The 13,141-nt window shown below is 51.7% G+C and overlaps 2 protein-coding genes across 5 annotated transcripts in view; both read right to left on the reverse strand.

Annotated features, from left to right (window-relative positions):
• The window catches only part of Ttyh2 (tweety family member 2), a 45,281-nt gene extending 44,784 nt beyond the window's left edge, over nt 1–497 (reverse strand). For all 3 annotated transcript variants that reach the window (XR_005284999.1, XM_038325635.1, XM_038325633.1), the window contains exon 1: nt 308–497. Coding sequence is in view for 2 of the 3 variants with exons in the window: in XM_038325635.1 (XP_038181563.1) it covers nt 308–436 (129 nt within the window). In the remaining variant the exon portion in view is untranslated. The remainder of the gene's footprint in view (nt 1–307) is intronic.
• Nucleotides 498–4,459: 3,962 nt separating this feature from the next.
• On the reverse strand, nt 4,460–8,808 carry Rpl38 (ribosomal protein L38). Of its 2 annotated transcripts, none has more exons than XM_038326760.1 (5): nt 8,754–8,808; nt 8,546–8,579; nt 8,394–8,454; nt 4,840–4,962; nt 4,460–4,526 (listed from the first exon to the last, which is right to left on the reverse strand). In XM_038326760.1, exons 2-5 carry the CDS (start codon nt 8,546–8,548, stop codon nt 4,501–4,503), a joined length of 213 nt encoding a protein of 70 aa, XP_038182688.1. In that variant the 5' UTR covers nt 8,549–8,579; nt 8,754–8,808; the 3' UTR covers nt 4,460–4,500. The 2 variants fall into 2 exon arrangements, with proteins under 2 accessions (XP_038182688.1, XP_038182689.1); XM_038326761.1 differs by having other exon boundaries at nt 8,713–8,759.
• Between the last annotated feature and the right edge of the window lie 4,333 nt (nt 8,809–13,141).

A 13,141-nucleotide genomic window follows, 5' to 3' on the forward strand; every position in this document is an offset into this window, starting at 1 on the left:
CGGGTGGCTCAGCCCCCGCCTCCTGGGCGCAGCCTCCGCGCCTTTCCTCTCTTCCTCTGGGCACTCTAACTCCCATCTCTCCAGCTCTCCGAACCCCGAGGATCCCAGCCAGGACTAGCGTTCCGGACAAGGGCCTCGGGAAAACGGAGGGCACTAAACTGGGGTCCGAGGGGGTCTGAGACGCGCGGAGACGCGGGCTGCTGAGGCAAGAGAGGTTGGAGCAGGGACCTGGGCGCGATCAGACCAGCTCTGGCTCCCTCTCTAAGGGTCCCTTTCAGTGGCTCAGATCTGCGACGCGTGGACTTACCTCCTGGTAAGTCTCGTCGCCGGGGCTGAAGGTGCTGTCCACCCGCTGCAGGCGCAGGCCGAGGTGCGGGACGCTGTGCAGCCACACAACCCACCAGGGCGCGATGTACTCCACGCGCGCCGCCGGCATGGCTTGGACAAGCTGCAGCCGGTCCGCTGCAAGTGCCACCCGCTACAACCGCCAGGCTCTGGACGCGATCGGGTCCCGCCCCGCCTCGCCTCGGCCCCGCCCCAAGTCCTGCCCAAGGCTAGGACACGCCCCGCCCTGCATAAGGCTCTTTCCCTAGGTCCTGGCCGATCCCTTCAGGACCCCTTCCTGCACACACACACACACACACACACACACACACACACACTCCAGAAATTAGACCCCAAAGCGTCCACTTATCCGATGGGCGAAAAAGGTGTGAAGCGAAGTGAACGTCAGTCCCTAAACTGTGATGCCTTGCTAGCACAGCAAGATTGTGGACATTTGATGGTGTATGCCTTAGGATGGGAAGGCAAAAAGACCATGAGTTCAAAGGTTATACTCAGGTTGGTAGTGAGTTGAAGATCAGCCTAGGCTATGTGAGCCCTATCTAGAAAGAAAGAAAGGAAGGAAGGAAGGAAGGAAGGAAGGAAGAAAGAAAGAAGAAAGAGACCACAAGTTCCCAGTGGACACATAATTAGTAATTTTGGCTGGGTTAGTCCTAAATTCGTCCTTCTATTTTCTTTCCTAGACCACGTCTCACTACTTAGTGCTGGCTGCCCTGGAATGTAGACTAGGTAGGCTGACCTTGCAATCAAGGGAGGGCGTGTGCCACCCACACCCAGATTGTTTATTGCAGTTGGGATTAGAACCCAGGGCCTTGGGCACATCTTGTATCTCTGCCTTTTGGTTAGAATCTGGCACACACCTTTAATCCCAGCACTCGAGAGGCAGAGGCAGGCGGATCTCTGTGAGGCCAGCCTGGTTTACAAGAGCTAGTTCCAGGAGAGGCTCCAAAAGCTACAGTACAGAGAAACCCCGTTTCTAAAAAAAAAAAAAAAAACAACAAAAATAATTAAGTGCAGAGCTCCCAGCCCAAGCACTGGATGATCAGTGCAAGGATTTGGGGCAAGAGGCAGGTAGTGGGCAGGTAAGGGTCAGTGGGACACCTGTGAGGTGGCCAAAGGGTCAAATCTGGGTCAAGCTTGGTTGGGAACAGTGCTGAGTAGTCAGCTGAAGGACACTTGGCACTGTAGGCAGAGGAGACCCCAGAGGGTCTAGCTTGGAGAATCCACTAGGTCCTGGAAATGGCGAGGAACACGTGTACAGTTGTGGGATCGCGATCCCTTTAGCCAATGGCTTTTGGGGATTAGGACCCTACGGCCTGGTCTTGTCTGTGGATGTGACAGTTTAAAGACTGAGGGAAAGGGTTTCACATTCTCTTGGCTCCCACACTGGTTAGAGCGGTGCGGGTGGCTTGTTCTTCACCCCTGGGCAGAACAACCGCCAAAGGCAGCCTGGTCAGAGGTGATGTCTAACTCGGTCTGTATCAGTGTTTGCCCCTATTTTACACCTAAATTCTTGAGGACCATTAACAGACTCTCGTGGCATCTTGAAACAGAGAAGAGACGCCCTTGCTCCGTCCTGCTCTGCCCAGCCACTTGGGGTCCCCCTCACCATCGCTCCATCCTGTAGTTGCTGAATCTGGTTAAAGATTTATTTATTATGCACAGTGTCCTGCTTGCATGTGTGCATGCAGGCCAGAAGAGGGCATCAGATCTCATTAAAGATGACTGTGAGCCACCATGTGGTTGCTGGGAATTGCTTAACCTGAGCCCTCTTGAGTCCCCAGTAGGGGAGGTTTAAAAACCTCTTAATTATAAACATTCCCAGTGTTTCAGAGCCCTACATTGGCATATTTGAGGGGTGGGGATGGAATTTGGGGATGCCTCCTGAACAGATTAAGTGAAAGGGGAGTTGCTGGTGTCTCAGGAGGATTCTGAGTGGCAGATGGGAATCTTGTGGGATCAGGAACCAGTAGGTAGGAGAGAAAAGGAATTCAGACAGGGAAAACCTAGAGCACAGACAATGACAGGATGAGCAGCTGCAGGGCAAGGGTAGGGAGCAGATGGGAATATTCTGTGCAATTGAGCAGAGGTTAAGATTCATAGATTACCGGGTGGTGGTGGCGCATGCCTTTAATCCCAGCACTTGGGATCTCTGTGAGTTCGAGGCCAGCCTGGTGTACAAGAGCTAGTTCCAGGACAGGCACCAAAGCTACAGAGAAACCCTGTCAAAAAAACAAAAACCCCAAAGATGCGTAGATCTACACCCAGAAGGATGAGTCTTTTTCTTTCACCTTTATTCCCCCTTACCCCTACCTCGAGGGTTTCTCAGTAACAGCCATGACTGTGCAGGAACTCGCTCTGTAGATCAGGCTGACCTCAAACTCAGAGATCTGCCTGACTCTTGAAATCTGGGATTAAAGGTGTGCACACCTGGCTCCCTTTTTCTACTAAGACAGGGTCTTGTTAGGTAGCCTAGGCTGGCCTTGAGCACGTGGCAATCCTGCTTGTTTCCCAGGTACCGAGATCACAAGTGTATTCTGATACATGTAAATACAGAGAGAAACAGCTGGCATGGTGACCTATGCCCGTGGGCCTGAGATTGCAGCACTCAGGAAGTGGAGGGTCACAAGCTCAGGCAATGTGAGAGGGCCAAGAGAAAACCCCTTTACCCTGTCCCAAATAAAAAATGCATTAGGAAGTAGAGAAAAGGGAATGGAGGGGGAGTGAGGCTGGTTGAAGCAAGCAAAGGGTAAATATGCCCTCAGCTTCTGAACCTGATACAGCCAGCCTCTTCTGTCAGAAGATCTGGAGGTGCTGCCCAGTGTCCTACATACCTGTACTCAGTGGCCCCAGGATACCGTTCATGTCACCAACTAGTAACTTTTGTGACTTTGGACCTGGTGCAGTCAGAGGATCTGCACTGCAACAGCAAAGTTCTGAGCTGTCCCTCAGGGTTATGGCATGGCCACCGTGTGTAGCTCAGGAGACCAGAATCCGCTGAGCATCTAGCTGCTCCTGGTATACTGAGGCAGAGGTGAGGGGAAGTCAACCACAGCAGAGCTCAGTATGCTCTACAACTGACAAACACTAGCTGGAACCTTAGCAGGGTGCCGTGCCACCTGAGGGCACAAAGGCATTATTGAGTCTCTAGAGCCAGCCTGGACCACAGAAGTACCCTACGTGATTCAGGCTTGCCAGGATAGGAGGCACGGTATGAAAAGGCGCCTTCAGTGGACCACAATGCCACACAAATCCTGTCAGTCTCCTAGGAGCCAGGGAGTCTTTGAGAAATATGCTGGAAACAAACAAAAAAGCCAAAGCTGTAAACTGTCCTAGAATCTGTTAACACCATGGGTTCTATCCAGTCCCACCCATTCCTGGGATAAACAAAACCATCTTCCATGAGCTCACAGCTCGTGCAACGATCTCCAGCAAGCACATCACTTCCAGTTATAACCTGCTTAAGTATTCAACAACCCTCTGCTGTACTACACTCTTTAAGAGCAGAGAAAGAACCAACAACCTTAGCGCATTAAATAGGATAGGCACTCACTGCACCTACAGCACCTGCACTCAGGTGGAGGCAGGATGGGATTCATGCCAACCTGGGATCTTATCTCCAACAGCCCCCACAACCGGTTATGTGGCTCATTCACATTACTGTAGTAGACTGCCACCTGGTGGTGAACCCAGTGTGGCTCAAAGCCACTTTGCTGGACAGGAAGTTAACTTTGCCCTGTTTTTTGAAAATTGTCTACCTACTAAAAAAAAAAAAAAAAAAAGATGTGTCATTTTGCTCGCATGTATGTGCACCGTGTACAATGCAACGCCCAGAGGCATTGGAGCCCACTTCTTCCTGCTCCCAGGCTGTTCATGGTAGACACCTTCCCCCCCCAGATTCTGTCCTGCATTCCCAAGTCTCACAGTGAGAACACTTCTTTCCAGCGCACCCAGGAGATATTCCAAGGGCGGACGTCCAAGGAGGACGGGGACACTGCTCAGCCTACAGTTACTTGCCAGAAGGTAACCTGTCCCACAGACCACTTTCCAGCCCTGGGAGCATACACTGCCTCCCAATACAGCAACATCACTTCCCATTAAAGACTGAGGACACACACAATTTTTTAGAGTTTTAATAGTCAAACACAGAGGTCTGCTTCATTTCAGCTCCTTTACTGCCAAGCCTGGGGAAAGAGAGAAAGATGGTTGACATGAACGGTCCCCACAGACCTAGCCCACTGCATTACACAGGCTCCTCTGCAAACTCAGGATTATCCCCAAGTAGGGTCCTGTGAGGATTAAATCAACTATAAACTGCCTAGAGCCAAGGACGCTATTTTGGGGATCAGACAGAACCTAAGAATCACAACCATGCCCCAGCACCCATCACAGCGAAGAAAAACACTCCTCCCCCACAAAGTGGCTCTCCTACTCCTGGGAATGACTTGAAACAGGGACCTGGCCACCTTCACCAACCACTGTCTCAGGCTTACTTACCAGGGGGCAGGGACTGTTTCAACTTCTCGGCTTTCTCCTTGTCTGTGATGACCAGGGTGTAAAGGTACCTGCTGCAGCGAACCTTGAACTTCACATTATCCTTGTTCTTCTTGATCTTGACAGCTGCCAAAGAGACCAGAATTAAGGATGAAGCCGAGGGCCTGGAGAGATGGCTCAGCAGTTAAGAGCACTGGCTACTCTTTCAGAGGTCCTGAGTTAAATTTCCAACTACAAAGCATGGTGGCTTTTACCTGTAATGAGATGTGGTGCCCTCTTCTGCTGTGTAGGCATATATAATAAATCTTAAAAAAGAACTGGTAGAGAACCACACAGGTCACGTGCCTTACATTCCTGCTAGTGGTACAGAACGAATGGCCACAACTGGTCAGACAAACAAGCTCCCACTTCCTCGTTCTTTCCCCCTGCCTTCAAACGCTGACCATACTGGAAAGCTACATTTTCCTCTGTATACTTAATGGGTCTTACTCAATTCATTTGCACATACACACGAAATCCACACTTGGCACCTTAAACACAGCATCTCGGAACACTCTAAAAATGACCTACGACAACCCTCGAAAGGGATAGCCTGTAAAGGAGGCAAAGGGGCCATCTGCTGGGATCAACACCTTTCTAGAACTCCACTTCTGGAAACCAAGCACTCTGCACACAACAATACTGTGGACACACAGAGCCCCTTTTAGGGCACTCTATTTCAGTGTGCAGGGAAGCTTCTCCTGAATTTTTGTGGAATGTGGCTCTTAAAAAAAAATTCTTTCGGGGTGGTGGCACACTCCTTTAATCCCAGTACTTAGGAGGCAGAGGCAGGTGGATCTCCGAGTTTGAGGCCAGCCTGGTCTACAGAACAAATTCCAAGACAGGAAGAGCCCTGCAGAGAAACCCTGTCTCTAACTACCTGCCCCCCCAACCCTTATTAACTTTTAATTATATATAAATGTGTGTATCTGTGTAAGGCATGGGCATGCAAATGCAGGTCCCTGGAGTCCAAGGATGCTGGGAACCAAACTGCAAGAACATTAAGGGCCATTAACCCCCAACCCCTTTTCTCTGTGTAACAGAGCTCTGACCGTCCTGGAATTCGGACATCTTCAGAGATCTGCCTCTATTGGGATTAAAAGCATGCACCACCACCTGGTCAGGGCTCTTAACTCTTAATCCATCCCCCCAGTCCCAGTTTCCTGGTCCTGTACTGCACAATAATCTTGTGACTTCAGCTCAGAAAAGGTCCAGTTGCACTCAAATCCAAACCATACTGGTTGTGTTTCAAGGTGGGGACATTTCCAAACGCACAGCACGCATCTGCTTCCTAGAGTGGGCCATTCTGGGTACTTGTCAAATCCCTGGCTCCAAGTTCCTTGCAAACCTTTCAGATACTACCTACAACTCCCAGCTATAAAAGTCATGAAGTGTCTCATGCTTCAAAGACTAGCGGCACAGGAATAGCGTGCATTCTCAACTCCATCTGTCAGTAACTGCTTCGGGGACAGGGCACTTCACAGGAAGCACTGGGGCTCAGAGCCTGCTCAAGGCACTAGCTACACTGACTTTTATACCAGGTCCAGACACCAGGACCACAGCATTCTTTGCTGCACTGCCTCTGGCAGCTACTGCAGCCCTGAAATTTAAGTTAAACAGCATTTCTGGATGTGACCGAGTTTTTCAGACAGGGTCTCATGTAGCTGGGCAGGTCCTGAATTCACTGTGTGGCTGAGAACCTTGAATGCTCCTGATCCTTCTGCACCTGTCAAAAGCGCTGAGGTTACAGGGGTGCTCGACCATGTCATTTACCCAGTGCTGGGAAATGAACCCAGGGCCCCAGGAGTGCTAAGTAGATGCTTGTATACCCTCGGGCCCCAGCATTATTTTAAGGCCAGCCACACCATCTATGACACAGCAATTCCACTTCTGGGTCAATACCCAAAAGAAATAAATGCAGAACCAGGCTGAAAATGTACAAGCAGCCTCATGTCCATTAACTCAGTGTGGTACCCCCACAGTGGGAATGCTGATCTGTAATATCAACACTTAGGGGACTGAGGCAGTTCAAGCTCAAAGAAGAGACGCCAGTGAGACAGTTGAGTGGATTAAGGTACCTGCTGCCAAATCCAGGGGCTTGAGTTTAGTTCCTGAGACCCACCCAGTAGGGGAACCAACTCCTGCAAGTTGTCTTCTGACCTCCACCAGTGCATACATATGCAATAGAGAAATGCAAATGAACATATAACAAACCCTCACACTTGGGAGGCTGAGAAAGGACCCCCCCCAAGTTCTAGATCTGAGGTCAGCCTGGGCTACAAAGTGAGCACTGGGGGCCCATACAGCCCTTTTCTAAAAACAAAACCCACCAGAAATCAGGTTCAAAAACACACCTCTAAACAAGTACACTTAATTCAATTTCTTAGCACGTGCAGGAACTTGATGGGCCTGCTGAGATGTCCTCAACAGTCCAGAGACACAACCTCAAACCTGGTCCTGTGCTCACGGAAGGAAAACAACATCACCTAAGGAAAACAACATCACCTACGAAAGAGCTGGAACACAGAAGGTACGTCCAGATGGAAAACACAAGCAAACACCAGCTGATTCCCAGCGGGAGACATCCTTCCCACCAGTGGGAAGGACTGGTGGCCACCAGCCCACACAGCAGCAGATCAAAGGCAACAAACTGTTTGGAATAAGAGGGAACACCTAAGATCCCTGCAGCCCATTCAAAGGCTCTTCCTGTCCAACCTAACAGGACAGCCCAACTGTTCTGCTTCCATTCATGACCTGGATCTAAGATGTATCTGAGGAAAAGGAAGCTACATGGGGTTATCACACACAGTAGAAAAATACTTTCTTCCTGTTATGTGAGACAATGCCACCCAGGATCTTTTATTAGACACATCCTCCCAAACATCCTTTAAACGGGGGCAATCCCCTGCTTGTGTAAAAAAGAATACAAAACCAGCAGGAGCTGACAAACTGCTTACTTCAGTTACCCGTTTTTGAGACAATGTAGCCTTGGAGAACCTTGACTTTTCCCGTCCTTTTATCTCTGCCTCCCAAGCGCCTGCGCACGGGGTCTGGCTTCCTGCACGCTGGACTAGCCGTCCACTATGCTCCCGTCCCCGACTTTGGATCCCTCCACGTAGGCTAAGCATGGTCGTGGATGCTTAATCCTCTGACCTCTGCCTCCTGAGATTGTACTGGCACGGGCCACTTTACACTGGCTCAAGCTTCCGATTCTTTACCTCTCCCCTTTTTCTAAAAACTGGGGGGCTGTTACACGTGGACGACGCTTCTGTTCTGGGACAAGGCCTCACTAGGCAGCCCTGGCTGGCCTCTAACTCACAGGTATCCTCCTGCTTCTACTTCGAGAAGGCCGACAAGGTACTTAGCGCGCTGAGATCACGTGTGTAGTTGTTCCACCGTGCAGAACAGGCGGTGCCAACCATAAATGTTCCTACGCCTTCCTGGCAGAGTCTGCTTTCTACAAGCGCCCGATCCCCCCCCCCCACCCCCCCGCCATCCAGAGCCTTCTGGAAACTCACATTTGGCATCCTTCCGCCGGGCCGTGAGCAGGAAGTCCTTGATTTCCTCAATTTTCCGAGGCTGCAACACAGGAGAAACAGAGAGTGAGCTCGGGGGACACCAGCATCCTGGAGACGCTCAAGCCCGCCCGGGTCCCTCGTCCCGGACTCACCATGGCGACGGGTGCTCGGCGCTGGAGACCGTACCTGTGGGGAGCAGACCTCCGCGTTAACCGGCTGCGAGCCTGCCTCCCCACCCCGCTCCGCCGCACTCCCTCCTCCTCCCTCGCGCGCTCCCCGCAGACCCGAGCTCCCCAAACCCGACCCGGCTGCGGATTACCTCGGATTTAACCCCCTTCCCCGACTACCCCAAAGACTCACAGCGGCCAGAACCGAAGGGAACGGAAAAAGAACGAAACTTCCGCTTCCGGGCGGTTAAGCCCGCCCAACAGAGGAAACTGAGTACAGCGTCTGCCAAGGGCCAAGAACCATTTATGCGTTCATCCTTTCCATTTCAGCAGCCCTGCCCTCTTGTGGTTCAGATTAGTAGTTCAGTTTCTTAAAGTAATGGACAGCCCGGCTGCGTGCTCCACTCCTCACCTCCCTCCTCATCCTCTCTCCACCCGCCGTCTGCGTGCAGGTCACCCACCTTTCAATTTTTTTTTTTTTTTTGGTGGCCGGGCGGTGGCGGCGCACGCCTTTAATCCCGGCACTCGGGAGGCAGAGACAAGCGGATCTCTGTAAATTCGAGGCCAGCCTGGTCTACAGAGCGAGTTTCAGGACAGGCTCCAAAGCTACAGAGAAACCCTGTCTCGAAAATGTGTATGTGTTGCTCTATGTGTAGCTCTACCTGTCCTGGAACTCGTTCTGTAGACCAGGCTGGCCTCGAACCCACAGAGATCCACCTACTTCTGCCTCCCGAGGGCTGGGATTAAAGCTGTGCGCCACCACTGCCCAGTCTTTTTTTTTTTTTAAACATTTTATTTTTATGTCTGTTTCTGGAGGCCAGAAGAGGGCATCATCGGATCCCCTGGAACTGGAGTTAGAAACAATTGTGAACTGCTCCATAGGGGCTGGGAATCGAACGCAGGTGTTCTGGGGCTGCAGCCAGTGCTCTCAGGGCTAGTGATTGACTTCTTGTTTGTTTGTTTGTTTTTGTTTTTGAGACGGGGTCGGGTCACACACATCTTGATGGTAACAGGGCTGGCAGAGATTAAGACATCCTGAAGAGACTTTCGCTTGTGTCTTTCACTTGAACAGGAAGGGCAGAGCTTCTGCAATCACCGGGGTAACCGGAAGTAGCTCCCTTATTGCATCTTGAGAGACCCTTGTCCAAGCCAAGAATTGCGCCTGCACTGGGCAGATTCTTCAGCCCAGCTCCCACCACCCATCACGTCTTGAGATATGTAAGGAAGTGGCAGCTCTGGGAAGGCTGCATTCCCTTTGCCCCCTGGGTTTCTCTCCGCTCCCTTCTCCTCCCAGCACTAACTTCCTTAGCAGACAGCCCTGATTCTTATAATATAACAATAGCTTAGAGGGTAGGCTTTGGGAAACTTTGGCTATTGATTTTATTTTATCCACTTTTATTTTATTTCCAACTCTGTACAAATGTCTCCATTTTATTATGTTTGTATCTCCCCAATTTAATAATCTCACAACAGAATGTCATTGCCTTGTACTTATTACTGTGGAGCGGCCCCCTCAGAGGAGGAAGCAAGCTTGGCCAGGAGATTTATTTGGGACTCAACACCTCTCTCCTCCCTCCCTCCCTCCCTCCCTTCCTTCCTCCCTCCCTTTGGATGAAGGAATCCTGGTGGAGTTTCTGCCTCCCGGTGATACAGGGCAGAAAAACTAATTGCACAAGAGTCTTTTTTCAAGAACAGAACTGTGTTTCGGAACTGAAAATCTGTCTTCTTGGGAAGCTGGTGGGGTTTGGGTGAGATACTGAGGGCCAGATATAATCTGAGAATCATGGCTGCTCGGTCCTGATCCAGGGCATCCCACAATTCTGTGCCCAGCTTTGCCGCCAGCCTTTCTCCTGGGCAGATGCCTTTATGGTCGTTTCTGTCTTGCTGCTCCTCAAGAAACTGTCTTCTCAGTCAAATCCAGGGCCTCTTAACTTGCTGGTTGTTTCTGGTCTGCAGGCATTTCTTTGCCATCCCTTCAGAGCCTGTCCCATCCCGACTTGGGGCAGACCTTTAGCTCTGATGTCACACCTTGCCACTTCTGTATAAGCCTTGTGGCAGTGGTGTGGGTCACCTGTTTTTTAAGACAGGCTCTCTTTATTTTGCACTAGCTCTCTGGAACTCACTCTGTAGGCTGTGCTGACCTTGAGCTCACAGAGATCTCCTGAGTCTGCCTTCTGAGTGCTGGGATTAAAGGCATGGGTTACCCCCCCCAGCCTTTTTTGGGGGGAGGGAGGACAGGATATCTTGTAGCCTAGGCTGGGCTCCCTGTGTGTAGTGATGAGCTGCTTCCTCAGTGCTGGCAGTACAGGTGCAAGCCATTATGGCTGCTGCTAATGATTGAATTCCGGACTTCTGCGTGCTGGGTGAGCGCTCTACCAACTGGCAGGGCTAAGCTCTTCTTGTATTTGTGCAGAGTTTGTTGGCGGGCAAGGACAGGGTAGAACTTTCTGTAGGCAGCTCTTGAATGTGATACTCGTGTATACAGTAAGTGCTTAATGCTGACTTTGGCGGATTCTCAAGTGGGATGTGGCATTTGAAAGCACCTACTATAGGAAGGGACAGAAAGAGGGAAGGATGAGGGAATAAGAAGTAGGCAGGAAGGGACAGGTAAAAGTAGAGATTCAGGCACTCCAAGCAGTGCCTAGCACACAGTAGGGACACAGTAGGGACAATATGTTTTAAGTGACTAACTGGTGCCTCTGTTCCTTCCTGCTGGACCAATCCTATGGCGATGATGTGGGGAGGAGAAGGGGCTGCGCTTCCCACTGGCAGCCTTCCCGGGGAGACAGATGCTGGCCCACTTGAGTTGTGTGATTTAAGAGAGCGTAGATGCATAGTAACAAACAGGAAGACAAATTTGTTCAAGGACCGAGAGATCTTCTCCAGATCCCCAGGGGGAACAAATAACAAAATACACCACAGCTACTGAAGGGCAGAACTGGTGCCCAGAGGGGGGCTTCTCAGGTTCCATGAAAGAGCCTCAGGTGTCAGGATGTGGCATGGGACTCAGAAGGGAAAGGGCTGGAGCCACTCCCTCGTGCAAGACCTGTGCCCGTAGCTCCCGTGCTTTTCAAACATGGGTGTGATGGGAGCCGATAATGGAGGGATCCTGCAGGAGAGGAGGGCTCGGACTTGAGAGCTGCCCAGAATGGGGTCCACTTTGCTTGTCGGCCACTTGGTGAAGCCTGGAGGGTGGACAACAGTCCCAGGCTGGAAGCTAAGAACCTGGAAAACCAGAAACACTGATAGAAGGGCCTGGGAGGGGCTTTCAGGAAGGGCTGTTGGGGGCTGGAGCTGGGCCTGAGTCAGACCTGGGGACTACTTTCTGGTCTTACACCCTTCTTGCCTTCATCTGCCTGCTGGGCTTGGATCTGGCCCTCGAAGGGCCTGCTGCAGGGCAAAGCAGAGACCGAGAGCTTTTGAGAAGTCGGGAGACCCAAGGGACACGGCCTCTTCAGGGCAGCAGGTGGCGCTGTGGCTGTTTGCAAGGTGAGTGAGTCCTAGGCAGGTGCCGGAGGAGGTAGGCTACAGAGTGAGCCCTCTCCTTTGCCCGGCCTTGGTGAGGCAGCAGGGACCCTGGGAAGCCCCAGGAGTCTCCCCCACTGGGGGTGCAAAGTCGGCATTGACAGATGAAGCTTCCTCAATTCCCCTGCCTCTCTGCCCAGGCTTCTTTCCCCCTTAAAACTGCGTCCCCAGCATCCAATCTCCTCCTGTAAAAAGGACAGATTGGACTGGTCTCCCAGCAGCAAGGAAAGTAATATTGGGGCCGAGGAGAATCCATCTTGAGCACAAGGGACAGGCACCCCTCCTATATATCAACATGTGCCAGGGTAGGGGGGACGTTGGAGAGGAAAGAGAAAGGGCACCATCCCTTCAGAGAGCAGGGCAGGGGCCAGCCTATCAGTGTGTATATATCTTGCATTATGCAGCATGGGAGAGAAAATCAATAGAGCTGTCAGCAGTTAATGCATTCAGTCCTGCCACCGTCCCCACCCTGGGATGCTCCAGACGGATGCTTCAAATTAAACAACAGGGAAAGGAGAAGGGCGCAGGAGGCCAGGAGACATACACCCTGACAGGCCAGAGCAAAGCAGAGGCACAACTGAGGGGCCGGGGAAATTAAAGTCCATCAATCACAAGGTGTAGAGAGCATCCCCTGGCATGAGTGACAGGAAGACGTCCAGCGTCAGCCGTAGCGTCCCATCAGTTGCAGGTTGCAGGTCCCTCTGCCTGGCAGGAGTCCCTGGGAGAGGCTGATGGTGGCTGGTCAGTGGCTTGTCATCCTCTGATTGGACCCTCAGGAGGAGGGGCGGGAGGGTAGTGCTTCTTGCTTTGCTGGAGCGTGCTTACATGTGCCAGGATGTAGGGGTGGGCAGGATTTCTGTGTGTCTGTGTGTGGGGCACTCTGCTCCTGATGCTCCTGAAGAGCTCTTGTTCCCCAAGGTTTAGGCTTATCCTGTGCCTCGCAAGCATGGGTCTCAGAGCACACCCCCCCCCGCCCCGCTCTGCTTGGTCATGCCATCCAGTTCCCCTCTGTGCCTTGTCTATCTCAGCCCATGGGTCAGGACTGCTGGTTGTCTG

This window comes from Arvicola amphibius, chromosome 4 (assembly GCF_903992535.2).
Source record: "Arvicola amphibius chromosome 4, mArvAmp1.2, whole genome shotgun sequence".
Lineage (NCBI taxonomy): Eukaryota > Metazoa > Chordata > Mammalia > Rodentia > Cricetidae > Arvicola > Arvicola amphibius.